This window comes from Rhinolophus sinicus, chromosome 17 (assembly GCF_057876585.1).
Source record: "Rhinolophus sinicus isolate RSI-liver-muscle chromosome 17, RSI-T2T, whole genome shotgun sequence".
NCBI classification, from domain to species: Eukaryota; Metazoa; Chordata; class Mammalia; order Chiroptera; family Rhinolophidae; genus Rhinolophus; species Rhinolophus sinicus.
The window spans coordinates 49215160-49232506 of NC_142517.1; the positions used below are offsets into that span (position 1 = coordinate 49215160).

Consider the following 17347-nt stretch of genomic DNA (forward strand, 5'->3'; position numbering starts at 1 on the left):
TTAGTTGTCTTAAATTTCTAATTTAAAATCCAACAAATAATAGTAAAAATAGCAACATTCTATTTGAATTCTCTCTTTCTGCACACTATGTATAAAACACTATTTAATTTTTAAAGGAAGATATTTAAATTATTCTTAGCAATCTAAAACAACACAACATCCAGCCCATACAAAACCTCAGAAAAGGGTGCTCTTTGTCCCAGAATGGAATGGTCCCACAGGAAAAGCACCAGATAGAACACAGCATATAGATATCTGGAGTGAACAAAGCAAACTAAAATTATCTATGTGCATAATAGAGAAACCTGTAGATGAGAGAGGGTTTCATGCTAATTTAAGAATCAGGAAAGATTATCTACATACTTTTTAAAAAATAGTTTGGATAGAGAATTGGTCTTAATGATTAAGTTTATTAAATATTTCTAAAATATAAATATGTATACATGTATGTTTGTATCTATGTATTTATGTACATATTTGTGTTTTCTTGAAAGGGGTGTTTGTACTCAGGCCCCATGTTATTGCATCATCATGGAATACTGTGCCCATGGACAGCTCTACGAGGTTTTGCGAGCTGGCAGGAAGATCACGCCTCGATTGCTAGTAGACTGGTCCACAGGAATTGCAAGTGGAATGAATTATTTGCACCTTCATAAAATTATTCATCGTGATCTCAAATCACCGAAGTGAGTACTAGAGCTAATTTTTCAGCCAAGTTGTTTTATTGCTTTGAAATAAGGAAATCTATCAACCATCGTTGAAATTTTCAGATGTCATACTTTCATGTTCAGTTTAAATCAGCACAGTGGGTAATTCTATTTGCATATCTTTTGGATTATTGTTGACCTACTTACTTATCTATATGGCAGATATGTCTAAGCACCTGACACTAGCTTTCCCTTTTTGTTGCTTTTAATTGTATAATTATGAAACAAAATTCATTGTCACCAAAGTACTCACCTTACATCATCTTGAATAATTAACACCAAACTTCCTCACTTAAAGGCTTATTTGTTGCTTCCTTAGTGTATTCCAAAAACACAGTTTTTTTAAAAACTGAGTTTCAGAAATATATACAACAGAATAAAAATGAATAAAATGTTTAAGAAACAGAGGCAAAGAAAAAATAAAAACATTAGAACTAAAGCTTGTTCTCAAAATATATACCACAAGAGTCCGTACAGTTAGAGGTAGACTACAAATTTGGGTTTGAGCTTTCTAGAGTCTAAGCAAAGAAGGAAATAAATAGTTATACAGTTCACAGTGTCCATAAGAAAATACAAACTGGTTATTTAAGAGAAGCAGAGCTGTTTCCAGTAATCTCTGTGAAGGTGAAGGTGAAGGATTTGCCAGGCATTCTGCCTTTGTATCTTCTCCACGGAAGATACAAATCAGTCCTTGAAGTGATTCAGTGTTGTGCTCTCCATTTATTCATAAAGGTTTTGTCCCTTGGGGAAGTACATACACCCTGTTACGGTTCTGCTGCCTGCAGGCAAGGGTGATTGTCTTGAATCAGTTTCCTATTATAATGTATGGGATTCACAGATCTTGAGACTGACAAACTTTATCTCCTTTACTTCCCCACCTAACTAATAAAAGCTATGCGTAGGCCCGATTGGAGGCTCAGTCCTTGAGGTTGGAGTCCCTTTGCCCCACTTGCACTCTAAAAAAAATATAATAATAATAATTCCTTGATTGGAAACTTCAAAACAGCTGTTATTTATCACCATAATTTTTAACAATATTTATTACAGTCATTAGCTCATTGAACAACTTCCTTCTTGTTTTACTTGCAAATAACTTTATTATATGGTGTTCATTCTGTTTACATTCTTAACAGAAACTGTTGCTTTTGTCACTCACTTCATAAAGTACCGAAGACCTCTTTGAATGGTCTCCTTTTTAACCACCTTTTTCGCCTTAAAAATTAATTTTAGAGGAAGAAGCCAGGAAATTTTAGAATATGTAAAATCACATGCTACTCTCTTTAACGCCTGTCCTTTAAAGATTAGAGTGAGTTGGTTTCTCAGTAAGCTTTTCCCTCTTGTGAGTACGACCCTGACCTCACTGCAGCTGTGACCTTTTTGGGTTCCAAGGTAACTTTGAGAAGACAAAGATCTATCTGGCTTGCTGTAAAGAGATTTTATTAAATCTTTAGGCTGTGCGACCCCAACTTTGTCTCAGAAGATTTCACAAAAGTTCCAACATCATATCTTCTCTAGTCTCCTCCCGTGTCCATTCCCTCTTTTATCGACCTGTCCATACCAACAGGTCCCATAATAAGCAGCACAAAAGAGGCAGAAGGGGAAGATTCCAGTGTTTCCCACCCCTCGGGGGCTTACCACCTTTTCTGACTTTCATGATATATGATACCATCAATTCTCCAATTATCTCAGCTGTCCCATGATATTTTACGCATTTTCACCAAGACTAACACCATTCATTCAAAATTCCTAAACTACGTGAATTTTACATGTCAGCTGCACAGCCAGGGGTTGGTGGATGAAGGTATTCTAATGCAGTTGTAAGCACTGAGCTGTTTGGTAAATAACTATTTGACATGGGCGGGCAGGGTGGAAAATGTGAAGTCCCTGGTTCAAAGAAGGGAAGCGATAGACCAGGACGTTTCCTGTTTTCTAACATCTTGATTCTGATACTATTGGAGTCTTAAGCCTTCTTATTGTTAAACATAGTTCTCTAGATCATTAAGCCTCTGAAACCCTAACCCAGGAACATTCTAAAGTTCTAAACAGGTTATTTGAAGTGAACTCAGTGTAGTGTGTGAGGATGTGCATGTGTTGGATTTAACTGGTACCAGATTATATTCATGTTTACGGCTAGCAAAAGCAGTCTGCCTCAGGTCACAGTTCAGACAACTTCTATGAAAATTAAAACATGAGTTATGTGACATCTACTTAAGCTTCAATTTATTCCTGCTTTTCCTCTTCAACGTTAGTAGAATCTTATGATACTTATTAGCTTTTTACTGTAACAAATCCCTAATATCATGATCCCATGCATGATTTTAGTTGGCTATCACTTAAACAGTGTTTTAAAAGAAGTGTTTTTCTTAGTGGGTTGTCTGAGACGGGTAAGGGTGGAAACCAATGTTTATTGAGCATGGGTGCTTTACTTAGCTCATTTAATTCAAATGAAAATTTTATGAGGCCATGATTACTGACCCATAATCCCTTATCCGAAACTCTGGAGTCATGATTTCAGAAAGGTAATCTTGTGCATTACCTTACACCCCCAGTGAAGACTGGGGCTGTACCCCTAATCAGCCACATTCATGTGTCTGTAGCAAAACCTATGACAGTCACACAAAGTGGGGTCCAAGTGAGTTTGCTTTATACCTATGAAAAAATATTTACACACTGTTTTCAGAGCTTTTTGCATTTTTGAATTGTGGATAAGATAGTGTGACTTGAATTGTCTCCATCTTACAGATTGAGAGAACTGGCTTAGAAGAGTGAAGTAAGTTGGCAAAGGTCACACAGTTAGCATGTGGTGATGGCAGGGTAAAACCAGGTGTAAAAGCCTACTAAGCTATGCCGCCTCACAGGTATGAATGATGCTGTTTCTAGTATGTAGTTAGTGCCCTAGTACTGGAACTCGTAAGCTGAATTCTGCAAGGTAAGGGGTAGCAAACAAAGTCTTTGGTGCCAATTTGAGTCATGTTTTTTCATTAGTACTAATGATCTGGATATTTTCTTTATTTCTTTTGAAAGTGTTTTAGTGACCCACACAGATGCAGTAAAAATTTCAGATTTCGGTACGTCTAAGGAACTCAGCGATAAAAGCACCAAGATGTCCTTCGCTGGCACAGTTGCATGGATGGCGCCAGAGGTGATACGAAATGAACCTGTCTCTGAAAAAGTCGATATATGGTAAGCAGCACCGCCTGTGCCAACCAGAAAGCCTTTCCTCACTTTCACCCAGCGGCACTTTCCTCCGTCGACACATCTGCTTTCCCAAAATATTCTTTAGTGTGACTCACTTCTGCTTGATTGCTGTCTCACACTAGCTGAGGTACTACCCAGTATGATGATATATGGTAAGAAGGATTGGGAGAGGAATTAGGGTGACTATCTAGTCAGTAAATCATCAGTTTGGGGGACCTTCACAGAATATGCTAAACGTTCTGCAGGACGGAAAGTTTGCTTCAAAAAACCATTTTGTATAAGAGTCTTTTTGAAATGTATTACATAATTCTCAGCTTCTTAAATAAAATACATTAAACAAAGTTTACCTTTTCTTGGTGACTCAGAATATCATTTCATATATATATGTATATGATATTTATTATATATATATGTATATATATGAGTGATGTACTGATGTGACACAGTTATGTGCTTTAGATCTGTTTGATGTATATAGTGCTGTTTGTCCATTTACTAAACAGCCCCTATGGGTGATGCTTTTTTTTTGGAGGGGCTTTTTAAAATCTTTATCAATTTTTCCTCTGAGGTTACAAATCTTTGCTATTAAAAATATATTTCCCTGTAGTTGTTTTTCTTCCATTCTTAAAATTGGCTCCTAATAACTTTTAGGCTTAAAACCAAAATAATAGCATATATCAAAACTGCATGTAACACCAGAATAAATAAGATAAAGTAGAAACGTTAGATCATTTGTAATTCGGGTAATTATTACCAACGTGTCCTCCTTAGGGATTATACCAATTTATGTTCCCAACAGAAATGTTTAAGAATGTTTTCTCAGTCTCACCAATAAAATGTGTTAAACTTTTGAAATTTTGCCAACCATATAGGTAAAAAAAAAAAAGATGTAATATCATAGGTGCAGTATTAATTTGCATTCCTCTTCTTATAAGAAAGGTTATACAAAAAAAAAAAGAAAGAAAGAAAGACTGTACATTTTTTTCACATTTACAAACCATTTGTAATTTCTTTGTGAACTATTCTTATCTTTAGCTGAGTTTTCTGATCTTTATTATCAATTTATAAGAGTATTTTATATATTCAGCAGATTAGCCTTTTGTGTATGTAAATTACAGATACCTTTTGCAATGTTTTATTTTGTTTATGGTGGACTTTTTTTAATTCCATGCCAGATTTTTTTCTTAAATGTAGTTTAACTTGCCAATCTCTCCTTTTATGGCTTCTGGATTTCATAATTAGAAAAGCCTTCACCACTCTAAGATTTTTTTTTTTTAATTTCCCATGTGTTCTTTCAGAATTTTTGTGGTTTCATTTTTCACATTTAAGTCTTTGATTCACTTGGAATTTATCTTGGTGTAAGATGAAGTATAGATTTAATTTTTCCCCAGTTGTCTCAACAGCATTTATTGAATAATCAATTTTCCCCACTATGATGTTACTTTTATCATAATACTCAATTCCTATATGTATTTGATCTATTTCTGGATTTCTGTTCCATTCCATTAGTCTGACTGTCTGTTCATGCACCAGAGTTAATTACTGAAGTCTTGTGTCTTATTATCTGGTAGTGTTGATTACCCCTCATTGATTTTCTTTTCTGGTCTTCCTGACTGTTTCTGTTTTTCTCGTAGCCGTATTAGAATATTAAAACTACATAGACATTTGATTAAAAATTAATACAGAACTTTAATGTTTTTTATGCACATTCTTGGTACTACTGCAGGTCTTTTGGAGTAGTGCTCTGGGAGCTGCTGACAGGAGAGATCCCTTATAAAGATGTAGACTCTTCAGCCATCATTTGGGGCGTTGGAAGCAATAGCTTACACCTTCCAGTTCCTTCCACTTGCCCTGATGGATTCAAAATCCTTATGAAACAGACGTGGTAAGAAATATATTTCTCCCAGTATTCTCCTTTACCTTCTTCCTCAACACCACACTTAAAACTTCTCTAAAACTGCAGGAAGTCTCTACGGTGTATTTGGAATTGCCTGGTAGTGTAAAGATTGGGAGCCTTGGAACTATTTATAAATAAATCAGTAAATGATCGCTATTATTACTTCATCAGTCCTTAGGGACTATTATTATCAAACAAGACAAGTCATGGATCCTAGAGATTTCCATTGCACTACTAGAGGTATCTCGTAATTATATTTTCCTTTTGCTCTTCAGTACATCAACATTGCCAGCAATATAGCCATGTATGAAATCAAAATGTTTCTCATAAAGTAGAATAAAATCTTTATTCTCCTGGACATAACTTCTGAAATGCACAAGCTGTCTTTTTTACTTTTAGGCAAAGTAAACCTCGCAACCGACCTTCTTTTCGGCAGACACTCATGCATTTAGACATTGCGTCTGCCGATGTTCTTGCCACCCCACAAGAAACTTACTTTAAGTCTCAGGTAAGTCTGGAAACTTTCTACCAGGTGTATGACTGAATGGGCAGACAGGGAACTACCAATGAAAAAAAAGTAACTCTTAGAAATGGGCCATTCTGATTCTTATAACAGTTATATAATTCTATTCATTGTGAAACCATAACTATGACACCTTACACATAGGACATTTTGGAGTTTTTAAAGCATTTATATATTATTATCTCATTTGAAAAGAACATGTATCAGAATCTGATTCTCATAGTGGTTTCTAATGAAACTGTTGAAGAAAAAAAGAGGAAAAGAAGATATGAAAACTGTAATGTACATATACATATTTGAATTAGAATTATTACTGAATTTCATGAGAGTATTACTTTCTTTGAAGCAGAAAAACTGAAGTACAAGGAAGGGAAGTTAAATATCAGAGAGCGTCCATGACAGAAGTTGGCCCAGAGAGAACCTTTGCTCTAACTTTATGTGTCACCTAGTATAGCACCAAATAAAATATAATTTAATGTATCTGTTAGTTTTTACTGCATTACAAACCATTCCAAAACATATGGCTTAAAACAATAAGCTTTTGTTCAGCTCACAGTTTTGTGGGTTGGGATTTTGGGCTAGGCTTTGACTGGGCTCACTCACATGTCTGCTGTCAGTTGCCAGGTCAGCTGGGAGGCTGGCAGGTTCCAGATGGCCTCATTTACAAGTCTGGCGATTGGTTGGCTCTTAGCTAGAGTACCTCTCCCCCACGTGGTCTCTTATCCTTCAGCAGGCTAGCTTGGGCTTGTTCACATGGTGTTCCCAGGTGACAAATGCAGCAAGAGAGCAAGCCCCAGTGCACAAACGATTCTCAAGCCTGTGTGTGCATCATGCATGCCAATGTCTCATTGTCCAGAGCAAGTCACAGGCCAATCCAGACTGAGAAACAGATTGCACCTGTTGACGAGAAAACATGCCATACGTGTTGTAAGAGCACGGGTGCAGAGAGGGGAAGAATTTGTGACTATTAAATAAAAATGCTGTAAATGTGATAAGGATGGCCTAACTAACTATCCATACAGATAAGGAGGGTGGGAGTTAAGTATGCTTGAGGTCCTTATCCCTTCCAGATCCAGCAATAATAAAAGGAGTAAAAGGGGATGAAACTATGGCTTTCAAAATAATATGATGATCCCAAATTATAGCTTTACGCCTGTAGATTTAACGACAGTATTACATAATTCGTCTCATACAGCTGTGTCTCGCTCATGTTGCTGTGTTTCTAAAATGAATTTTCGTAAGATGGATTCCATCTCCAGTACAATTTCAAAGATTTATTCTCAGAGAAGACATTTTATTATCAATTGGTGTCTCCATCTACTCCTCCCAGCCCCCCACCGCCAGTGGGTGATGCGCTTAACAAACCAGGAAGCCTGTGGAGAAGGGTACTGGACTGGGAGGGCCATCATGCTGGGAGTTAAGCAAGTCCTCTGACGCGCTGTACTGCTTGCCCCAACCCGAGGCTCCGAATGCTTGCTTCTCGGGTGTCTGATCAACAGAGAAATACTCTGCCCATCAGACACGGGGAACTATCTTAATAAATGTACACGAGTTTGGCAGTTTCTAAGGAACGATAATTCAGACTCTTATCCTGTTGCCCAGGGTTCCAACACACTCTTTACGACCCACAATCTTAGCCCTCCCCATATCTGTGTATTTAAATAGTAAGACTTGCCCCTATAGTTTTTTTTAGTGTTTCTGAGGAATTATTATGTAAGTAAAGTGTTTGATTTTAGAGGAAATAAGAAGACATAGGAGGTTGGCTTCATGCCATTCCCTATGTTCTTTGATACGCATTCAGATAAACTCCCTTAGACCTATTAAAACTGTTGCCTATCTATTCGAAAAATATAGGTGTGGGGCACTAGAAAATAAATCTGTCAACTAACTTCTTCTGTTAGTGTTCAGAAAAAGACTCAGGCCCTTTTATGAAGTGAAAAAGAATAGTAGTGAGTACTCTCTAGGAAACCTGTCAAACTTGAGGATACGGTTGCAATCACAGCTTTGCTTCCTTTACAGTAAAACTATACATACCACAATTTTGTAAAGCAGTTTTTGGTGAAAGTACTAAATCACAAGCCATTGAGAGAGTGTAACTGTACATAGCTGGAACATTTCAAGTTCTAAACAGATTTCACTTGAATGCCCCCAGAACATCACTTCTGACGCCAGTGCAATGTATTCTGAGCCCCCCCCAACCCACCACATGCAAAGCGCTGTGTGGTGCAACTAAGCACCCACTGTCGATGTCTTCCCTTGTACAAACTCACTTTCATCAACACAGGCAGTGCTAAAATTGAACTCAGAAAAGAAAAGTTTCTTTTGGAGCAAGAATATGGAAGCGAGAAGAAGGGGAGGGGAAAAGAAGGAAGGGAAGGGAACAACTTAGTACATGGGACATGTTTTAATTTTCATCAATTCTTTCACATTTTTCTCTGAACATACAATTTTACCTCTCCTTAAATAGCCCCAAATCTGCTGTCCTTGCCAGTTCCTAGAATTTGTCAGGTACTTACAGGCTGATGTGTCTCTGGGTCTGAAATTCAGATTATCACTGGCTGAAGATAATAAAGTGTTTATGAACTGGCTAGTGAGGTATTAAGAAGAGCAGCAGACCCTGAGACTAAACCCCTGTCCTGTGATCTTGGATAAGTCACTTAATTTCTCTAAACCTCAGCTTACTCATCTAAACAATGAACTCGTATCTTCCCTTCCTTGTGGAGTTTTGGTGAGGATTAAGTGAGATGATAAAGATGCAAGTATATTGAACTGTTTGATTGTAAGATATTATTCACCTCCCACAAAGCTATAAAAACTAAGCTTCCTTTGGGTTGTTACATTCTGGGTACTTTTTCTGATGAACTCCTGAGATGGGTAAGACGGCAGCTAGGCAACTCCTGTGCATTGTGTTTTGACCTTATGCTACCCAGGGGGGGAAGAACTGATTGTTTAGCACATGGTTTTGCTTTTCTATAGCAAAACCTCACGTCCTCCTGCTTGCTGATAAAATCCTCTCGGCATCAGTTATCAGTCAATGGTTGTTAGCCACTGGTCTCCACCTCCCACCAAAACTTGTCAGTCAAGAGAGCTGCCAAAGGCCAGATGACTCCTTCATGAGAGAAAATGCTTCATCTGTTTCTCATCAACAGCACATGTATTAAAGATGCAGCATATATAGCACAGATGAACAAAGCAACCAATTTCAGTCCAATATTAGATTCTGCCAAAGCTATTGCTTCGTTTCTAGACAATAACCCATTTCTCCAAGTAGGCAATTAGTGCTCCTGGTATTCAATTACATTTGATACCAGTCTTTAGATAACATTTTAGCCAAGTCCCAGCTGCTAGGTGGGTCTTGTGCCCTGCTCCCTAGCTCTTCCACCACCCTCTGCCTTTGCACCATTTTGCTTTCCTTTTGAGTGCCACAGTGACAACCCAGAAATTCAGGGGAGAGTCAGAGCCATTAAGCTCATTATGGGGATAGACTGTGCTGCCTGAAGAGTAACCTCATCATGAGCGAGTAGGTGCTTAGGCAGAGGCTGGACACTTACTTGGGAGGCAGTAAAGTAGACTCTGTGCTAATCAAGAGTTGGACCTGACAGCGTCTAAGTCTTTTCTCACGCAGAGTCTATGATTTCCTGCTACTTAGCCCCCAACACCCTGCTTCTCTATTCCTCAAGCAAGGCTGTAACTCATTCATGTCTTTTTTTACTTGTGAAAAATTGTGGTAAAATATATATAATATAAAGTTGGCCATTTTAACCATTTTTAAGTGTACAATTCAGTGGCATTGATTACATTCACAGTGTTGGGAAGCTATCACCACTATTTCCAAAATGCTCCATCACCCCATTAACAATAACTTCCCATTTTCTTCACAGCCCCTGGTAACCTCTGTTCTAATTTCCGTCTCTATGAATTTACCCAGTCTAGATATTTCTTTTAAGTAGAATCATACAATATTTGTTCTTTTGTTTCACTTAGCATGTTTTCAAGGTCTATTTATGTTGTAGCATGTGTCAGAACTTCATCCCTTAATATGAAAGAGTAATATTCTGTTGTATAGATGTACCCCCATTTTGTCTATCCATTCATGTTAATTCAACTTCGTTTTGACACCTATATTATGGGAAAGAAGAGGAGCAAAATTTGAGTGCAAGAGCTTCAGTCCACTGACTGAATAATTGGAAGGCTGGCAAAGACAAAAATCTCAATGTTACGGCCTTTCCCAGGCCTCATCTGGGACATAAAGAAGATCCCATTAATGGTGGTAACTCAAGTGTCACTGGATTTTTCCCTTTACTTGCTCACACAGGACTTAAGTACCTTGTAAAGCACCCCCTACTCCCTTCCACCACTCTCCACATGCATTGTGGGGGAAATCCCCATAAAGAATGAGGGTCTCAAATAGCTTCATATTAACAACATCTGCTCTACTTTTCACTGACTCTGGCTAGACACAGCAGTCTCCCGCCTAGCATCTGCTGGGTATTACTTTATTGGTTAGCACTGTTTTCTGCTGAAAGACTGTAGTCCCCAGCTGACATCCATTGGATGCTGCCATATCCTTAAGGCACTGCCATCACCCACCCGGAGCTGTTATTTCCTGCTATAACTAAAACTCTGGACTTCACAAGATTCCAAAGCTGCACATTGTTCTGTTTACACAATGAACTCTTCCTTTCCCTGTTGAGTTACACTTCGTTAAAAGTAACAAAGCAGTGCTGGTTATGGCCTAATGTTTTACAGGTATTTTCGTGAAACAATGGGAAATGACCCTCCATTCCTATGATGGTGGCTTTGTTATAGGTCAAGTTCATGCAGGACTCCTCCTTTCCACAGGATGTGTTTTCTCTCACAGGCTCCTCAGTCCCTGTGCAAATTGGCCCCAGGCCTGCCTACCCTCCATTTCTTTAGATATGCCCATACGTGTCTGAATTGCAGGTTAAGTGCCAGTTGGAACTCCTGTTACATAACGCTTCTAAGTATATGTGATGGAACTCCAAAATTAACATCTACCCATAACACGATACCACAATGTGTGGGGAAAACACATTATTAATCATTTCTCACACATCCTGTTCCCTCTTCACAGGAGAAATCTACTTTCTTAATAGGTTTCAACCTTCAGAAGATTGTCTTTAAGTTTCCTATTTCCTTAAACTATATATCAGGAGGTTTATAGCCTCAAGAATTTAAAACAAAAATTGATCTGTGATGTTTCATTCCTCACCACCAAAAGGAAGTAGTCCTTTTCCTGGTCCCTTTAAATATTGTGCTAGAATCCACTGACATTCTTGCACAAAAGAGGATGCTTTAAGGCCCCAATTTGGCTCTCTCCCTTATTCTTTTTGTGGTCTAACAATTCTTGATTGTCAATCTTTGGCTTCTTAAAGCTCAAATACTCTTCCTACTTTGTGATTTTGATCTGATGATTGAGAGAATAGTATTACCTGGGGCTCAACCAAACCTGCATTTACTGCTTAGATACTGTCAAAGACTGTTACCAAACAATGGACAGCGCATTCTGGATCTTTGCTTTCTGATGGTTGTTTGGCAGGTTTGGCGCTGGAAAGTCAACTAACAGAAATCTTTCTCCAATGGTCAGTCAACATATATATATATGAAGACCTAGCATATTATAAACAGATAAGCAGATATTCACTTTATAAATAATTACAGTATAATTTTCTCTATAAAAATAAATGAGAAATGTCAGATTTGGGGAGAAATCTTCTGTAATTCCACAATCGCTTAAGTATAACTTCTTCCATGCTCTAGAGAGATCATTTTTAACATGAATCTAAAGGTGATAGAATAACTCTAGAGGAAGAGTATACAAGTAAAAACATTTAGTTTACAAGTAAAAACATCTAGCCTTCACTGGAAATTTCCTTAATCTCATTAGCTTCATAGGATGGTGGTCTATACATAATTTGAGGAAACATCTCCTTTAGCTGTTTTTCTACAAACTGCCTGCAGACTATATTCCAGCAGACATTTTCCTGCCTCCTAAAATTTAGATAAAATTGGCTTGAAATTCTATGACCTGTGGAAAGTCCAGTGTCCTATTATTTCTGTGAATTCCTGGAGATTTATAATTTCATGGCCATGCTGGCTCTGCCTTCCTAAAATTGTTGGCTCCCATTCCTGTCATCTTGTGGTTGTTCCTTTATATTTGTCCTGTCATTGACCCAAACATGAAGTTCAGCACCTTTCCTTGATTTCTAAGAAAACAAAAACACTCATCCAAAGTCAGGGCGAAGGTCAAGAGACTTTACTAAAAATTTAGGAAATTGGAAGAGACTTATATTTTGAACAACTTAAATCACATATTGGATATCCATTCCTGTCCTAAAAATTTTGTCCGACTACCTACTAAGTTATTTAGACATACTATTTTTCTTCCTCCTCCTTCTTCTGTTTTTCTGATCTTTCCCTCACTCCCAAATTCCTATATAATTCCCTATATTTTTATTCCCATCTTCTGCTGTTCATGCCCCTTGGGTCTTCTACTTCAAATATTTTTCAAGATATTTTCATAAACAAAGCCTAAGAGGAATTCTGGTGCCCATTGTAAGGATGATCATATTCTCGCTGACACATACTTGTACCATATGGTTATTAGAGCTATTCTTTCTAGCCAGTCTTTCTCAGTCACGCATCTTGACTTCCCGAGGCGATGGCTAGTATGCCAGCTGTGATGTTTGTGCTGGCCAGCACTGAAAGGAAACTGGAATACAGTATCGCATGTTGGATTAAAGACAAAAAAATGGGGTGGCGTGGGCTGTGCAGATACATCATCATGAGATATTTTGCTATGAACTAATATTTATGGAACATCTATTCTGTAAGGCTCTTCAGGAGTAATATGTAAGGGGAAAAAAATCTTGTACATGATCCTATGGTCATAACAGGGATTGAAACTCCTGGAATATTAACAGAGTCTAATTTGTCCTTGCCCAGGCTGAATGGAGAGAAGAAGTGAAAAAACACTTTGAGAAAATCAAAAGTGAAGGAACTTGTATACACCGATTAGACGAAGAACTAATTAGAAGGCGCAGAGAAGAACTCAGGTCAGCTGATCTCTCCTTCTTCACCTCCTCTTATCCCCAGGTCTTCAGATATTAGCTGGAACTCTCTTTGTGAATTTCGTTTTCTAGACACCTTTCACCTCTGCCATTTATTGTTATTCTCTTTAAAAGTTTTCCTAAAAATTAGCTCTCCTTTATATCACTATTTTATCCTCTCCCCGCAACTCTGTTGTCCTCCTTTATTTTATCTCTGCAACAAAGATTCCTGGAGCTGTTTGTTCATTCAGCCATTGTCCTAGGTGACATGGAAGGCCAGAAATGTATAAGACGTAGTCCCTGGTCTCAAGATGCTTATAATTTATTAAGGGATACAAGACATGATCATATATAACCACTATAATTAGGCGAGATATGTGCCATGGGTAAGTATAAATGAATGATCATGGTATTAGCTCTAACTGCATATTTCCATTGACATATGAGTTGTACTGTATCTCATTATACTGTATTCTTATTGAGACATTGCTGACATTGCACAAAGGCTATAAATTATACCCAAATCACATTCAGATATTATCTGTGGCCCTCCTGGTTATTCTGTGCGGCTGGATGGTGGCCCTTAAAGGGAAGGCAAATGGAAAGCTTAGATTTGCCATCTCCTACTCCATCTTGTTTGAGTCATTGCATTAGACATAGGAGCCTTAAATGTAGAGGGCCCTGGGGCAAATGCTTTTGAGATAAACCATCCTGGTTCTTATTTCATTATAGCTGACCTTTGTTGTCCCCCAAGTTAGTTGGTTTCATGGATCCTGTGTTTTCTTCGCTAGGCATGCTTTGGATATTCGTGAACACTACGAGAGAAAACTTGAGCGGGCTAACAATTTATACATGGAACTGAGTGCCATCATGCTGCAGCTGGAAATGCGGGAGAAAGAGCTCATTAAGTACGTAGCCAGCACACTGTCTGCCCTTACTGATTTGGGTCTGTCAATGAGCAGAAATGTACTGCTTTTCCATGTTGCTGTACTCAGAACTGGCAGATATTTGATTCCTTCCCCACCATGCCTTCAGGGATGCGCTGTGCACAAGCCCCTCACCCTGGTGAGGTTCACAGTTGCGTGGGATCGCCACAGAGCTGGTTGTCGGGGAACGTGCACTTGACAGGCATTTGCTACTTCACCCTGCTGAATGGCTCCGAGAAGGGGTCCTCATTTCCTGAAGGAGCTTGGTGTGGATGAGTGGGGACTTATTGCCCCCTGGGGAAGTAAGGTGGCTACTGCAAGTGGTTTAAGGAATTCGGAGAATGGCAAGGAAAACCATAGGGTCCTGACTGAAGGCAACAGCTACTGAAATTGTAGGACTTCTGCCATTGCATTTTTGTCTCTCATGAGGTGTGTGAGCTGAAGGAAAAAATGAAGTCAGGTTTGACTTTAGTATTCTTTTTTGTTGTTCCTATTTTACCTGAATTACAAAAAAATTAATTACAAAAAATGAATTACAAAAAAATGACACCCTGTCCGTCCAATTACCTGAATAGCAACCTTGTTATTCAAATAGCCTGTATCTGGTAAATGTGGCGAGAATCTGTGGGTAGAATTCACCTGTGAAAGCATTCGGCTATCTCCTCTGTCTGCTCTTTTTCTTTCATTCTGCAGGCGTGAGCAAGCAGTGGAAAAGAAGTACCCTGGGACCTACAAACGACACCCTGTCCGTCCAATAATCCATCCCAATGCCATGGAGAAGCTCATGAAAAGGAAAGGGGTGCCTCACAAACCTGGGATGCAGACCAAACGGTGAGTTTGAGACACTTGTGCTGATCTGATATTCAGATAAATGGGAAAATATCCCCTCAATATGCATTATCAGATCATGATGGGTGTGGCCACTCTACCTCATCATTAGCACACTTCCCTGTAGATAAAACGTAGGAAGGTGAGAAAAAGTGTGTCATGGACTCTAGGAATCCAGTTTCTACTATCTGAGGCATAGCTACTTCTTATGTTAGCATGGAATAGTGAAAAGAGAAATAAACTGGGGCCAGACAGACCTGGATTCAAATTCCAGCTCTGCCTATTATAAGCTGCGCGATTTAGGCCATGTCACTTGCCCTCTTTCAACCACAGGAGTAAAATGGTTTAACTATAGCACATGAGATTTCTTTTTCTTTTTTGACCCCTAATGCACAGAATTAGGTTAATCATAATTCTTTTTTTTTTTTTTTTTAAGATTTTATTGGGAAGGGAAACAGTGTGTACTTCCAGGACTTTTTTCCAAGTCAATTTGTTGTCCTGTCAATCTTAGTTGTGGAGGGCGCAGCTCAGCTCCAGGTCCAGTTGCCATTGCTGGTTGCAGGGGGCGCTGCCCACCATCCCTTGTGGGACTCGAGGAATTGAACTGACAACCCACTGGCCCATGTGGGAATCGAACCGGCAGCCTTCGGAGTTAGGAGCGCGGAGCTCTAACCGCCTGAGCCACCGTGCCGGCCTGGTTAATCATAATTCTTGATGTATGCAACATTGGTCCACGCGTGGCCCACTTTTATTTATTCATTTAGTTAGTTATTTTTAATAATGTAATAAGTGTCTGTAAATCCACCACCAAAAATGAAAGCAGAAACTTTGATAATTACCTATATCTAACCTTATGGTTCCCCTCATTCCATTCCTGCATGGGACTTTTGTGAAGTTTAAAATGAGACAATATGTGCAATCACCAAGTAAATCACATAGGTGCTCAAATAGATGTTTAAATAGTTTTTTTTGACTGCGCTTTTTCTTAATTACAACACATTTTCCTTATAGTTGCCCCTTGAACATCATGGGGATTAAGGGCGCCGAAGACTTGCCGCAGCAGAAAATTCGTTCATAACCTAACTGTGCCCCCCACCTACCGGGTTCCTAACTGCAGATCTAAAACACTATATTAGTTTATCTTAGAAATGCTCTTCCAGCCAGTTTTTATTTGCTAGAACCTCATTCTTCCCAAATAATGGAGAGTTGACTCTGTGCTAGTTAAATTAACGTAAAGGAAAGAAATGTCCCTAAACTTGGGGTGTGGACCCAACAGTGAGACTTGAGTGGAATGCGGTAAGAATAAAGATAATGAGAAAATGCAAACCAAACATGTATTTTAAGGCTTTCAGAATGGTGGCCATTCTACCATAGCATGACTAATATAAATCTAAACTACCGATTAGTAACTCCATGGATTAATTCCAGTTTTGATTTTACTTACCACTCCTGACCATTCTCTAGTAAAGTTCTGAGAAATCGTCTTCAGATGGCACCAGGAAAACCCTTGGGGCACCCCAACACCTCTCTCTTTGAGTGTACTACGTAAGTAGGGCCAGAGTTCGCCTGCTGGTTCCTCCCTGCATTCTGCCTATAGTTAAAAATAAGAGTATCGGGAGAAAATTGTACCTTTTTTTCAAAATATGAGCTCATGTTTACTTTTATTTGTGCTGTGAGAAATATGTTGGAAAGAGTTTGACACCACCAGCAGATGCTTAGTTGACAAGCTAACTGAACTTATCCAGAAAGGGTGGATCCAGAACGTGGCTGGGTAATAGAACTGGGAAGTGTTGTTCTCTCAGTCGGTTGCCCCTTTAAGGAGTTAAGTTTCAGATTATGTGGACAGTCCAATGTTTATCAAGTCAGAAGTCCAATGACCTCTGAGGAGATCAGAGAAGAGAAATCAACCACCATCCTTTAGCCTAGGTTTCAGTTTGTGTTTCGTTAATGAATAAAAAGGAAAGAGTCAGAGTTCAGTTATGGATCCACTAAGCCTGTAACAAGAGAGTATAAGCCAATAAGATAGGCTGAATACCTTCTAATACGGAGAAGCTCGGAATGGGGAAAGAACTATTCCTTGGTGTCAAAAGACTTGGGTTCAAGTTATAAGTTCTACAAGTTACTTGCTTTGTGACCAGCATAAGCCAGCTAACCATTCTGATCCCTCAGTGTCCTTCTCTGTAAAATGGATATCGTAA

The 17347-nt window shown here is 38.8% G+C and overlaps 1 protein-coding gene across 4 annotated transcripts in view; it reads left to right on the forward strand.

Moving 5' to 3' along the window:
* The window catches only part of MAP3K13 (mitogen-activated protein kinase kinase kinase 13), a 142793-nt gene that overhangs the window by 110493 nt on the left and 14953 nt on the right, over nucleotides 1-17347 (forward strand). For all 4 annotated transcript variants that reach the window (XM_019735851.3, XM_019735855.3, XM_019735852.3 and 1 more), the window contains 7 exons: nucleotides 495-686; nucleotides 3732-3890; nucleotides 5632-5790; nucleotides 6202-6310; nucleotides 13292-13401; nucleotides 14187-14303; nucleotides 15015-15152. In XM_019735851.3, the coding sequence (XP_019591410.3) occupies nucleotides 495-686; nucleotides 3732-3890; nucleotides 5632-5790; nucleotides 6202-6310; nucleotides 13292-13401; nucleotides 14187-14303; nucleotides 15015-15152 (984 nt within the window). The remainder of the gene's footprint in view (nucleotides 1-494; nucleotides 687-3731; nucleotides 3891-5631; nucleotides 5791-6201; nucleotides 6311-13291; nucleotides 13402-14186; nucleotides 14304-15014; nucleotides 15153-17347) is intronic.